Source organism: Peromyscus maniculatus, chromosome 4, assembly GCF_049852395.1.
Source record: "Peromyscus maniculatus bairdii isolate BWxNUB_F1_BW_parent chromosome 4, HU_Pman_BW_mat_3.1, whole genome shotgun sequence".
Taxonomy (NCBI): domain Eukaryota; kingdom Metazoa; phylum Chordata; class Mammalia; order Rodentia; family Cricetidae; genus Peromyscus; species Peromyscus maniculatus.
Window position 1 is genome coordinate 142,784,612 of NC_134855.1, and position 13,769 is coordinate 142,798,380.

The 13,769-nt window shown below is 45.0% G+C and overlaps 1 protein-coding gene across 2 annotated transcripts; it reads left to right on the forward strand.

Annotated features, from left to right (window-relative positions):
• Positions 1-975: 975 nt before the first annotated feature.
• On the forward strand, positions 976-13,431 carry Wfdc11 (WAP four-disulfide core domain 11). 2 transcript variants are annotated; one of them, XM_015999811.3, is made up of 4 exons: positions 976-1,157; positions 10,028-10,163; positions 11,985-12,127; positions 13,272-13,431. In XM_015999811.3, exons 2-4 carry the CDS (start codon positions 10,079-10,081, stop codon positions 13,293-13,295), a joined length of 252 nt encoding a protein of 83 aa, XP_015855297.3. In that variant the 5' UTR covers positions 976-1,157; positions 10,028-10,078; the 3' UTR covers positions 13,296-13,431. The 2 variants fall into 2 exon arrangements, with proteins under 2 accessions (XP_015855297.3, XP_076427291.1); XM_076571176.1 differs by having other exon boundaries at positions 978-1,157; positions 10,025-10,163.
• Positions 13,432-13,769: the final 338 nt, after the last annotated feature.

A 13,769-nucleotide genomic window follows, 5' to 3' on the forward strand; every position in this document is an offset into this window, starting at 1 on the left:
GTTGCACTTACAGAGGACCTGGGCTCAGTTTCCAGGTCCCATGTCAGGTGACTCACAATTGCCTTTAATTCCAGCTCGAGGGCCTCAGATGCCCTCTTCTGGCCTCCACGGGCACTGCACATATGTGGTGCACATAAACACATGTAAGCATCACAGATCCCCTGGAACCCAAGTTGCAGGTGTTTGTGGGCTGCATTGTGGGTGCTGGGAACCAAACCCGGGTCCTCTGCAAGAGCAGTGTGGTGGTTTGAATGAGAACGTACTCCATAGGCTCACATATTTGAAGACTTGGTCCCCAATTGTTGGGGTTGTTTGGGGGATGTTGTGGGGAGGTGTGGCCTTGCTGAAGGAAATAAGCCACTGCTCAGAGTTTATGGCCTCATTTTACTTCCAGTTAGTTACCTCTCTCTGCCTCCAGATCACGACTGAAGATGGGATCTTTCAGCTTCTTAGTCCTCCCACCTTGCCAGCCACTTGCTGCTATGCCGTCCTGCCATGGACTCTTATCTCTCTGGACCCATAAGTCAAAATAAACGATTTCTTCCGTAAGTTGCTCTGGCCATGGTTTTTTTTTTTAATCACAGTAAAAGAAAAGTAATAACAGTATATGCAAAATTACAAGCAGTAAATGTCAATTATCCCTTGAGCCATCCCTCCAGTCACCAAGTCTAGGTGTTACATTTATGTGGCCATACTGATATCTAACCTCTCTTGGATGAGTCGTTTCCCTAGCATAAAGCCCACAAGACACTCTGTTAGGATGATGTCATCAATAGAGAAATGAACAGAAAGGTGGGTGGCACTTTCCCAAGGCATTGCACAGTGCTACGGAGAAACAGATTTACGGACCTTTCACTCCCACAGGCCTCTGAGTGTGTTGTAGAAGAGAGTCAGTGGGGGTGAATCTTGTTCTGGCACAATCTACACTTCCTAAAGCAAGAAGAAAAGCAGGAACCAGGCACAAGGTCCTGTGTGTACCCACCTTAAGATCTGAGATAGACCTGACCAATTCAAAGCACTATCAAAGTCCAGATCACGGACGTTGATTCCTCTCATTACTTGCCCTGTGTGCAGAGGTTCCACTGCCCCTGGAACTGAGGAGAAAGGGCCACCAGCCCCACGGTTATCAGCGTCTCCATCTGAGAACGTCGTCAGAGGTAGGTAGAGCAAGGTCCTGGGTTGTGAGCCTGTAGAAACTGATTTGGGGATTGCTTAAACCAGTGGTTCTCATCCTTCCTAATGTTGCAACCCCTTAGCACAGTCCCTCATGTTGTGATTCCCAACCATAAAATTATTTCCATTGCTACTTCATAACTGTGCTTTTGCTACTGTTATGAATCATAATGGAAAGATCTGATATGCAGGATGGAAAGGAGTTGAGACCCACAGGTTGAGAAACAAGAGTGTTTCTGGGTGTCCCAGTAAGATGGTATACTCAAGGTATATGAGATCTTAGTCTAGTTTATCTGTGCCAAACTCAGGAAGTTGGTAAATATGCCATGTCTATGTAAGAGAACGACCTTTTGTTAGAAGACCCTCTCTGAAGTATTTAGAAAGGAGAGTGATAAATTAAATGAACTCTTTCTTTGTGACACTTCCATCCATACATAAAACTGTACCTTGCTCTTTTTATTTTTGAGACATGATCTCACTCTGTAGCCCTGGCTGTCCTGGACCTAACTATGTAGACCAGGCTGGCCTCAAACTCTCAGAGATCTGCTTGCCTCTGCCTCCCGAGTGCTGGGATTGAAGGTGTGAGCCACCATGCCTGGCACGTACCTTGCTCTTTTAATTTATTTTATTTTTTGAGATCTGTTTATTATTATTTTTATGTCTATGAGTGTTTAGCCTGCATGTATGTCTGTGCACCATGTGCATGCAGAGCCTGTGAAGTCAGAAGAAGGACCCAGATCCCCTGGAACTGGAGTTACCAGTGGTTGTAAGCAGCTCTGTGGGTGCTGGGAATCCAACCTGGGTCCTCTGAAAGAGCAGCCAGTGCTCTTTACTGCTGACCCATCTCTCCCTGTACCTTGCTCATAATCTCCTTAGTGCTCTCTCCACCCTCCTCCCTTTGCTAGTCTCCTCCTTCCTCTGAAGACATACTTGACCTGTCTCCACATTACCTTCCCTTGTGGCTCTCTCCCCTTCCTGCAGAACTCTTCCTTCCCTTTATAGCCCCCCTCTACGTTACACACACACACACACACACACACACACACACACACACAGAGAGAGAGAGAGAGAGAGAGAGAGAGAGAGAGAGAGAGAGAGAGAGAACATGGTTTATATTCTGTGTATAAGAGGCAATGTTTAGTCTTCCTGCCTTCCACCACCCTCTTGTGTTCCCACTCCCTTCCATTAGATCTTTCCCTCCCCTTCATCACCTCCCTTCTACTTTTGCTGTGGATATCGCTCTGTATAAATAAAACACTGATTGGCCAGTAGCCAGGCAGGAAGTATAGGCGGGACTAGCAGAGAGGAGAGAAAAAAAAGGAGAGGAAGGCAGAGGAGAGGAGACACCAGCTGCCGTTCAGGGAGCATCATGTAGAGGCAACAGGTAAAGCCATGGAACACATGGCAACATATAGATGAACAGAAATGGGCTTAGTATAAGAGTAAGAGCTAGACAATGGTAGGCCTGAGCTAGTGGTTGAGCAGTTTAAAGAATATAAGAGTCGGTGTGTTTATTTTATAAGTGGGCTCTGGGACTGGCGAGGCTTGGCAGGAGCTTGAGAGAAATTCTCCAGCTACATACTTTCATACCATATATATATAAATTATATATATTTATATACATATTATATACTATTATATTTATATCATACATTACAATAAAAACATATAATAATGTATTCTTATATTTATATTATATAATATATAAATATATTTATATATAAATATTATTTTTGTTGTTTTTTTTAGAGACAGGGTTTCTCTGTATAGCCTTGGCTGTCCTGGATCTCTCTCTGTAGCCCAGGCTGGCATTGAACTCACAGAGATCCGCCTGCCTCTGACTCCCAAGTTCTGGGATTAAAGGCATGTGCCACCACAGCCTGGCTATAAATATTATTATTATTTTTTTATTATTATTATTATTATTATTTTACAACACCATTCAGTTCAACATAATAGCCACAGAATCCCCTGTTCTCCCCTTCTCGCCCACCCCTCCCCCCAGCCCACCCCCCATTCCCACCTCCTCCAGATCAAGGTCTCCCCCGAGGACCGGGGTTGACCTGGTAGACTCAGTCCAGGCAGGTCCATTCCCCCCTCCCAGACCGAGCCAAGTGTCCCTGCATAAGTCCCAGGATTCAAACAGCCAACTCATGCAACGAGCCCAGGACCTGGCACCAATGCACAGCTGCCTCCCAAACAGATCAAGCCAACTGACTGTCTCACCCGTTCAGGTGGCCTGATCCAGTTGGGGGCCCCTCAGCCTTTGGTTCATAGATCCTGTGCTTCCATTCATTTGGTTATTTGTCCCGGTGCTTTATCCAACCTTGGCTTCAACAATTCTCGCTCATATAAACCCTCTTCTTTCTCACTAATTAGACTCCCAGTGCTCCACCAGGGGCCCAGCCGTGGATGTCTGCATCCAGATTCCTCAGTCCTTGGATGGGGTTTATGGCACAACTATCAGGGTGTCTGGCCATCCCATCACCAGAGTAGGTCAGTTCCTGCCGTCTCGCGACCATTGCCAGCAGTCTTTTGCTGGGGTGTCTTTGTGGATCTCCGTGGGCCTCCCTATAAATATTATTTTTATAAATTGATAAATATATGTGTTTAAACTGAGATCCCACATATGAGGCAAAGTCTGTAATATTGCTGAGTTTGGTTCATTCACAATGGCCTCCAGCTCCGTCCATTTTCCTTCAAGTGACAGACTGTCGTTCTTCCTGGCTGAGTGCAGGAATTCTGCATCACATTTGCTTCCTGCATTCATTGATGAGTACTTGGGTTTTTCTACATCCTGCTTGGTGCAACAGTAAACGTGGACATTACAAGTGTCTCTGGAGGATGCTGGCTTTGATTGTTTCCAGGTGTATACCCAGGAGTGATGCTCCTGGGTCATATACTAATTCTCATTTAATTTTATGAGGAACTCCACACTGACTCCCACAGCGGTGGGACTAGTTTGCACTCCCACCAGCACTGGATAAGGGCCTCTCTTTACCCAGGTCATCACATTTGTGGTTTGTTTCCTTGGTGATCACCATTCTGACTGGGATGAGACAATAATGTAAAGCAAATTTAATTTGCATTTCTTTGGTGGCTAAAGATGCTGTGATTGTCAGTCTCCACTGCCAACTGGATCGACTTTGGAATTACCTGGGAGACACAGCTCTGGGCCTATCTCTGAGGGAATCTCCTCAAAGATCTCACTGAGGAGGGAAGACTTACCCTGAGGGATCACGCCATGGACCAGGGACCTGGACTGGATAAAAAGGGACAGAGGAGAAAGGGAGCTGAGCACAGCAACCATCTGCTTCCTGACTGCAGATGCCATGTGGCCATCTGCATCATACTCCTGTAACCATAGCTACAGCAGTACCCCTTCCTTAACAAGATGGGCTGTACCCCCAACTGTGAGGCAAAGTAAGCCCATCTCTTCTCTCTCTCTCTCTCTCTCTCTCTCTCTCTCTCTCTCTCTCTCTCTCTCTCTTCCTTTCTTTTTTTGAGATTCTCTGTATAGCTTTGCCTGTCCTGGATCTCACTCTGTAGACCAGGTTGACCTCGAACTCACAGAGATCTGCCAGCCTCTGCCTCCTGAATGCTGGGATTAAAGGTGTGCACCATCACCCAGCAAACCCAACTTTTCTTGAGTTGCTTTTTTTTTTTTGACATTTTTGTGATAGTAATGAGAAAAGTAAAAAACACAAATGCAGAACATTTCTTCAAATATTTATAGATTGTGTACATTCTGTTTTTTGAAATGTCCATTCAATTCATTTGATTCTGATTTTCCCTCAAAACTGTCCATTTTTTTTAAATTAAGTAATTTTCCCCAGCCCAATCACAGTTTCTCCTCCCTCCCTCCTCTCCTCCCAGCCCCTCCCCCAACCTCCCCTCTCCACCATCCTCTCATCCTCCTTTCTCTACAGAAAAGGGCAGGCCTCCCATGTACATCAGCATCAGAGAGGCTTCACCCAGCAACTGATGGAAACAGATGCAGAGACCCACAGCCAAACAGTAGGCAGAGTTCAGGGAAACCTGTGAAAGAGTGGGAGGAAGGACTGTGGCCAGAGGGGTCAAGGACACCACAAGAAAAAACTACAGAATCAACTAACCTGGGCTCACAGGGGCTTACAGAGACTAAACTGGCAACCAAGAGCTTGCATGGGACTGATCTAGGCCCTCTGCATATGTTATACTTGTGATTGTGATGTTTTAGGAGTTATTCCATTGTCAGATGCATGATTGGCAAAGACTTGTCTCCTATTCTGGAGCTTCCCTCTTCACCCTAATGATTTTTTCCTCATTAGCTGTGCAGAGGTTCTTAATTTCATTGATCAGTTTTTGAAATTATTTCCTGTGATGCTGGAGTTATTTTCAGAAAGCTCCTGCCTGTGCCTGCACCAGCACCTGCCTGCACCTGCACCTGCACTTCTCTGTGCCTGCACCTGCCTGCACCTGCACTTCTCTGTGCCTGCACCTGCCTGCACCTGCACTTCTCTGTGCCTGCACCTGCACCTGCCTGGGCCTGCACCTGCACCTGCCTGGGCCTGCACCTGCACCTCCCTGGGCCTGCACCTGCTCTTGTCTGTGCCTGCACCTCCCTGGGCCTGCACCTGCACCTCCCTGGGCCTGCACCTGCACCTCCCTGGGCCTGCACCTGCACCTCCCTGGGCCTGCACCTGCACCTCCCTGGGCCTGCACCTGCACCTCCCTGGGCCTGTATCTTGAAGTAATATTTCCCTATTATTCTCTAGTGATTTCAGAGTTTCAGATCTTTTTGTTAAAGTTTCTTCTTGTTTAATTAAGTTAGAATACAAAGTACTGGACTTCATTATGTCACTTTCATGCATTCTACTTTATTCGATTTTCCTCTCTTCCCCTAGGCAACCACTCTCCTTCCTGGGTCATGCCTCCCTCCGGTTGACTCACCTCTTCACACAAGTACTCTCCTCTTCTGCTGTCATGTTGCATTAACTCATTCTTCCCCTTCTTAAGATTTCTTCCTCCCATCTCACGATCCCCTTACTAATTTCAACACACACACACACACACACACACACACACACACACACACACACACACGATTTTTAAAATCTAGAAACCACACAGAATAAATTTTCTCAGTCTAGTCTATTTTGCTTAACCTAATGACTTTCAGTTGTGCCCATTTTCCTGTAAATGTCCTGATTTCATTTTTACAGCTGGATAAAATCTCACTATGTCTGTGTACTGCCTTTTCTTTATTTCTTTATCTGTTGATGGACACTTGAGTTGGTTCCATTTCATTTTCTTCTTTTACCTTTTTTTTTGAGACAGAGTCTCTCTATAATTACATCATTCCTGCCTTCCTTTTCCTTCCTCCAATCTCTCCCATGTACCTCCTTGCACTCTTTCAAATTCACAGCTTCTTTCTTTTTCCTTAACTGTTGAGATATATATATATATATATATATATATATATATATATATCAATGTTTATACTGATATAAATGATATACATTAAGAACATACATATTTCTAAGTATATATAAACAAAACCTGCTATATATAATGTTACTTGCATATATGTTTTCAGGGCTGACCCTTTAGCATTGGATACCCAGTTGGCATGCTCTTCTCTTGGGAAGATGATTCCTCCCATTCCTAGCATTCCTTAGCTGCTTGTGGTTCTTTGTCCAAGATGGAGGCTCTGTGAGCTTTCTCCCGCTGCATGGGCGTGTCTATTGATGGTTGTTCAGGTCATGTTTGCCAGCCATGTTGGTAAGACTTCACGTCTGTAGTTTCCCTGATATTTCTAGGAAACACACTCTCACAGAAAACTTCCTGTTCCTCTGGCTCTTAAATTCTTCCCAAACCCTCTTCTCAGATGGTCCCTGAGCCTTAGGTGCAAGGGCTGTGTTGTAGATGTATCAGTTGTGACTGAGATCCACAACTTGGCATTTTGATAAGTCAAGGTTTCCAGCAATTGTCTCTGTTTGTTGCCAAGAAAGGTTTCCTTGATGAGGGTGAGAACTGCACTCAACTGTTGATACAAAGATAAATACTTAGAATATGGCTAGGGATTATGCAGGTGTAGTAAAGTGGCGGCTGTGGGTTCTCCTCCAAGGTCCATGAATTCATGAGCCCTGGGTATCAGCTAGGTTTCCAGTACCAGGCATGGTTTCCCTTTTGTTTAGTGGGTCTTAGGTCCAACCAGAGATCTGTTGGCTATCACCAAGGTATGAGTGCCACTACTGTACTCTTAGGGTTATTGTGCCTTGCTGGTCCTTGTGGTTCATAGGTGTCATAGCTAGGTAAGATTATTGATTACTTTGAAAGCTTTTATGGTGTCTTCTGGTATTTCTCAATGAGGGGTGTTTCTGTTTCCTGATGATTCTAATTAGTGCAACACTGTACATGGATGCCCAAGTTTCTATGTGATATGCTGATTTAGAATCCTTCTAGTACCCAGCCAAGGGTGGTGTAGCTAGATCACATGATAGTTCTATTTTTGGTTTTTAGGAATACCCTCCAGAGTGATTCCCATAGCAGCTCCCCGAGATTACATTCCTATCAGCAGCATGTGACTTTTCCCTTCCCCACATTATTGATAGCATTTGGTGTTGCTTCTTTACCTTTTTAAAAGAATTTTTTGTTTCTCTGTGTGTTTGTGCATGAGTGTGTATGAGCATGAACATGGTGTTTGTGTGTGACATTTGTACATATATGTGTGCATGTGGAGGTTGAAGTTGGGTATATATTCTCCATCACCCTTCACATTTATATTTGGAAACAGTCTTTTTAACCTGAAATGCATGGCTTTGGCTAGGCTGGCTGGCCAATGAGCTTCAAGGATCAGCCTCTCTCTACCCCACTCCAAATGAGAATCAGCCTAGACATCCGTCAACAGCTGAATAGACAATGAAACTGTGGTGCACAATGGAATCTTATCATTCTCTAGAGAATACACCCAGCCAATAATCAATTAAAATGGTAATTTAAATAGGAATTGCTGCTAGACTTGGTGGTACATACCTAGTCAGATGAACCTCTGGGTTTAAGGCCAGCCTGAATTTTGTTTAAGCAACCATACTGCTGAGATTTCATGACTGCATCTTTCTTGTCTACTCCACAAGGTGAGTTCCAGTCCAGCCAGAGCTACATAGTGAGAGCTTGTTTTTTTTTTTTTTTTTTAATATGTCTGGGTTGTTGAAATTGCTAGAGGAAAACAGTGATGCCTCTTCAAGATGTAGGCAGAGGCAAGAACTGCCTGCTTAGCACTCCAGCAGTACAAGAAATCACTCAATAATTATAAATGGGATTTTATAAAATTAAAACATTTCTGAAAGGCAAAGAAAACTGTTAGCAAGGTGAACAGACAGCTTATAGGATGAAAGAATAGGCCAATATCTAGAATATATAAATAACTATAAAATTAAACACCCCAAATCCCTTGCCTATCAATAAATAGGCCGATGAGCCAAACAGGTAATTCTCAGAAGAACAAACACAAACAGCCAATAAGTCTTTCTCCATTTATTTATTTATTTATTTATTTATTTATTTATTTATTTATTTATTTATTTATTTATTTATTTATATTTATTTATTTATTTATTTTACATACTGACTGCAGTTTCCCCCTCTCTCCTCTCCCCTCCCCTCCCCTCCCCTTCCTCTTTCTTTTCCACTCCACTCCTCCACAGTTTCTGTTCAGAAAGGGGCAGGTCTCCTGTGGATGTCAACAAAATGTGGCATATCAATAAGACTAAGTTTCAATAAGACTAAGAACCTCCCCTTGGGTTAAGGCTGGGCAAGGGAACCCCTGAGGAATAGGGTTCCAAAAGGCAGTCAAGGAGTCAGGGAGTGAGAGAGAGAGGGAGGATTGTAGGAACCAGAGCAGTCAAAGACATCATCAGAAAACTCACAGAATCAGCTAACCTCATGGGAACTCACAGAGTCTGAACTGACAGCCAGGGAGCCTGTGTGGAACTGACCAAGGCCAGTTAGAAATATACATGTAGATGTAACCAACCGTCTTACTAAATAAGAAAAACAGAACCAATGCAAAGAAGAAAGCCAAGAGGTCAGAGCTAAGAGCTAGAACCTTACCCTTCCTCCTGCGGTGGTCCTACCTCTCCAAACCAGAGCTACTTCCTGTGTGTCTGTCTTTTTACAGTGTTTCTGTTCTGCCTTCTCATTGGTTGTAAACCCAACCACATGACCACCTCGTCACAGCCTGTCTGTATAGATCTCCAGGTTTTCTATGATTGGTATTGAGATTAAAGGCATGTGTATTCAATGCTGGCTGTATCTCTGAACACACAGAGACCTACCTAGCTCTGCCTACCAAGAGCTGGGATTAAAGGCGTGCACCACCACAGCCCAGCTTTCCTGTGGCTTGCTAATATCTCTGACCCCTGGGTAACTTTATTTATTAACATACAAATAACATTTTAGTACAAATAAAATATCACCATAAAGGCCCTCTGCGTATATGGGACAGTTGTGTGGCTTAATCTTTTTGCGGGGCTCCTAACAGTGGGAGCTAATGAGTATTTTTAAGTGTTCAATGATGTCCTTAGTCATTAGGGAAGTGCAAATTAAAGCTGCTTGTGGAGTTCAACTCACCCCAGTGAGAATGGCTAAGAATAAGAAACAAATGACGGGCTGGAGAGATGGCTCAGAGGTTAAGAGCACTGGCTGCTCTTCCAGGGGTCCTAAGTTCAATTCCAAGCAACCACCTGGTGGCTCACAACCATCTGTAATGAGATCTGGCTTCTAACTAGAAGATCGAATATTTAAAAACCTATAGGTGCTTCTCCGTGGTTCACACCTTTGTCCCTCAGCTTATATGTTTGATCTCCAGCAGCTCCTGGGAAGGCAAGAAAAAAAGCGTCTCCAGACACTGTTGGTCAGCATCATGAAGCCTTCAATGCTCCTGTTGGTCCTGTTCCTCTGCGTGCTCCTGCTGCCTGCCCCGGGATGGAAAAAGAAGAAGTACTCTCGTAGGTAGCGAGGACTCCTTGTGAGCCAGGGCCAGGAGCTGTGCTCACTTCTGGACAAGGGAGTGGGTGTCTGGCATTGTGATTCAGGTTCCACCTTCCCAGATTGGCAGTTGGAGAACCCGAGAAATCCTCCAGCTGGGAAACTTCCCAAACAACAACGTTCATACATACACCGCGCGCAGCTAGATAGAGTATTTCCCAGTGCCTCTGAGGGTGGAGAGCCAACGCAGAGCTCCTTCCTCCATAGTTATAGAAGTTCTGTGATTCTTTTCATGAGAACAAAGTGGGTATCTATTAAATGCCCCGGCCGGGGTGTCAACGGGGGCGGGGGGCGACCCACCTGCGGGAGAGAATGAAAGGGACGGGGAGAAACGAAAGAACACAGCAAGACAGGGCTCTAATCAAGCTGCAAATTTTATTCTCCTCAGCAAGGCTTATATAGCATGGGAGGGGGAGGGGGCAGGAAGGAGGGAAGGGGTGCACGATGTGCCGATGTCCGTGAGGCTGCAGGGTGTTGTGCTGGGTGGTAAGGTCACTGGTCAGGGCCCATTGTTCTGTTGCTGTGCTACCTGACCTACCGGACCTGTTCTTTATCTTTGGGGGCATCTGGTTTAGGACCTGTGGCTTGTTCTCTGGCCTAGCTAGTACTTTTCCATGGTTCATGTTTGGTCCCTGACAATTAAAGAGACTTTATAGTGTAGATGGCTTTTAGAATTTTGAGAAGGCGCCAGAGTCCTTAGTGAGCAGAGCCATGGGTCCTGTGAGAAGAGATGGGAGTCAGTGGAGGGGGTAAAGAAAGTGGACTGAGAGATAAGGATCTGGGGAGAGGCCAGGGAAGTCGTTCAATGGGGGCAGCACTTGCCGTGACAACCTGGGGACCTGAGTTTGGAACCCACATAAATGTGGAGGGAGAGAACTGACTCCACAAAGCTGTGCTCTGACCTCCATGTGTGTGTCATGGAACAGCCAGACAGGAAGGAACATAGAGAAAACCTGGTTCAAGCCAGGCATGGTGATCATGCCTGTAATCCCAGCACTTGGGAGGTTGAAGCAGGGGTTCAGAGGCATCTTCAGCTTTACAGGAGTTCAAGGATAGCCTACGCTACAAGAGAGCCCATCTCAAAAAAAAAAGGAAAACATTCGTTTGGTTATTTGTCCCATGTCCTGGGCTCGTTGCATGAGCTGGCTGTTTGAAACCTGGGACTTAGGCAGGGACGCTTGGCTCATTCTGGGAGGAGGGGACTGGACCTGCCTGGACTGAGTCTATCAGGTCGATCCCAGTCCTGGGGGGGGGGGCGGAGGCTGGGGGGAAGGGGAGGGGGCAGGAAGGGAGAGAACAAGGGAATCTGTGGCCATTATGTAGAACTGAATAGTATTGTAAAATAAAATTAAAAAAATTTACAAACAGCTACTAAAAAAAAAAAAGAAAAGAAAAGAAAAGAAAAAGAAAACAAAACAAAACCCAGAAAGCTTATTCATACTCTCTCTGTCTACCTGAGATAGGTCTTGTAATGAAGCTAGTAGATACCTCAGACTTCCATATCTCTTGTCGAGTCAATCTATACTTTACAGCTGGGGATATGTATGCCGGGGGCAGACAGAATCTGGTAAGTACTGTGGGAGCTGAGGTAATGAACTCAGTGGAGAGTCTGTGAGGTCAGGGCCAATGCAATGGCATCACTGTGAGGAGACACAGAAGACAGACACCTTGACAGGGATATGGGTCTCAGATTCTGGAAGGAAGCTCTGACTTCAGAAAGGGCTAGTCTTTGACTGACTGTGGGGCTCTATTAGTTTTTAACCATTTCCTTTCAATTTCAGAGAGAGAGCTGTCACTTCAGGAGTGCTGGGGACAGCCAAAAGTTAACGATTGTAAAAAGAAGTGTTCTAGACGTTTCAGATGTCTACAAAAAAATCACACATGCTGCTGGACCTACTGTGGGAACATCTGTGCACCAACTGGGGTGAGCTGAAGATGTGTGGGGGACATTGTCACTAGACTGTTATTCTTCAACATAAAACCAAAATTGCCCAAATCTGAGGCACACACAAGACCCACACACAGACAAGCACTCATATATACACAGAGACCCACACACAGACAGACACTCATACATACACACAGACCCACACACAGACCCACACACAGACAGACACTCATACATACATAGAGACCCCCACACAAGACCCACACACAGACCCACACACAGACAAGCACTCATACATACAGATAGACAGATACAGACATATATGCAGACACATCTAGACACCCGCAGACATACACAGACATACATAGACACATCCACATGCTCCTCCCATAGACATGTATAGCTAACACATGTAGAGACAGACAGACACAAAGACATATCATTAATTATACACACACAGAGACATACAGAGAAACAAACACACCCCAGACATGTATAGACATGCACATACAGATACATACACACAGATATACACTTATTTCAAGCCCCCACCAAGACATATACACACACAGACACACAGACAGACAGACAGACAGACAGACAGACAGACAGACACACACACACACACACCACACATGTACACAGACACATCCAGACACATAGACCAACACACAAGCAGACAGGCACATAGACACACATACAGATACACACACACACACACACACACACACACACACACACACACACACATGGAGGGAGGGAGGGGGGGGAAATGTCTTCCACACTGGGAAAGTAATTCATTGATACATCACACAGCCTTTTTTTTTTTTTTTTTTTTTTTTTTTAAATACAGTCTCTCTGTGAGGCCCCAACTGTCCTGGAACTTGCTCTGTAGACCAGGCTGACCTCGAACTCTGCCTGCCTCTGTCTCTTGAGTGCTAGGATTAAAGGCATGCCTCTTTTAAATGCCTGTTTCCTAGTTCATCTGCATTTGTAACCATTGACTCCATCCTTAGAGTTTTCTGTCGACACACTGGTCTCCTCCAGATTTCTCAGTGCCCAGTGGACAGGTCATGGTGTCAGCCACCCATGTGTCAGCCAGTGGGAACAAGGCTTAAGGACAAATGTTTCTTTCTCAGAAACATTGTATCTTTAAGAATCTAAACTTTCTCTTTTGCAGAAATTTTTTGAAAGAAAGAAATAACCCTGACTTCTCAGTGGCCTGGCCTCATGTGAACTAGCAGACGATTGGAGACCTCAGTGGTGACTTTAGAAATGCTATGTTTATTGATGGGTAAAAAGGCAAACATACTTGAAAAATAAATCACTCAAACAGCTGGGCTCCAGTGTTGTTTCTGTTCTTCCCTTCCTCCTTCCTCCCTTCTTCCTTCCTTCCTTCCTTCCTTCCTTCCTTCCTTCCTTCCTTCCTTCCTTCCTTCCTTCCTTCCTTCCTCCCTTCCTTCCTTCCTCCCTCCCTCCCTCCCTCCCTCCCTCCCTCCCCCCTCTCTCTCTCCCTCCCTCCCTCCCTCCCCCCTCCCTCCCTCCCTCCCTCCTTCCTTCCTTCCTTTCTTCCTTTTTCTTCATTTCTACTATTCTCCCCTGAATATCTTGCTTTAAAAATGATTCATTCTTTTATAATTTCACGTTATATATCATGTTTTTTGATCAAAGCCTCTGT

Coding starts and splice junctions, on each gene's coding strand:
- Wfdc11 (XM_015999811.3), top strand. CDS start 10,079: ATGAAGCCTTCAATGCTCCTGTTGGTCCTGTTCCTCTGCGTGCTCCTG. Junction 10,164..11,984: donor GAAAAAGAAGAAGTACTCTC/GTAGGTAGCGAG, acceptor TTTCAATTTCAG/AGAGAGAGCTGTCACTTCAG. Junction 12,128..13,271: donor ACATCTGTGCACCAACTGGG/GTGAGCTGAAGA, acceptor TCTCTTTTGCAG/AAATTTTTTGAAAGAAAGAA.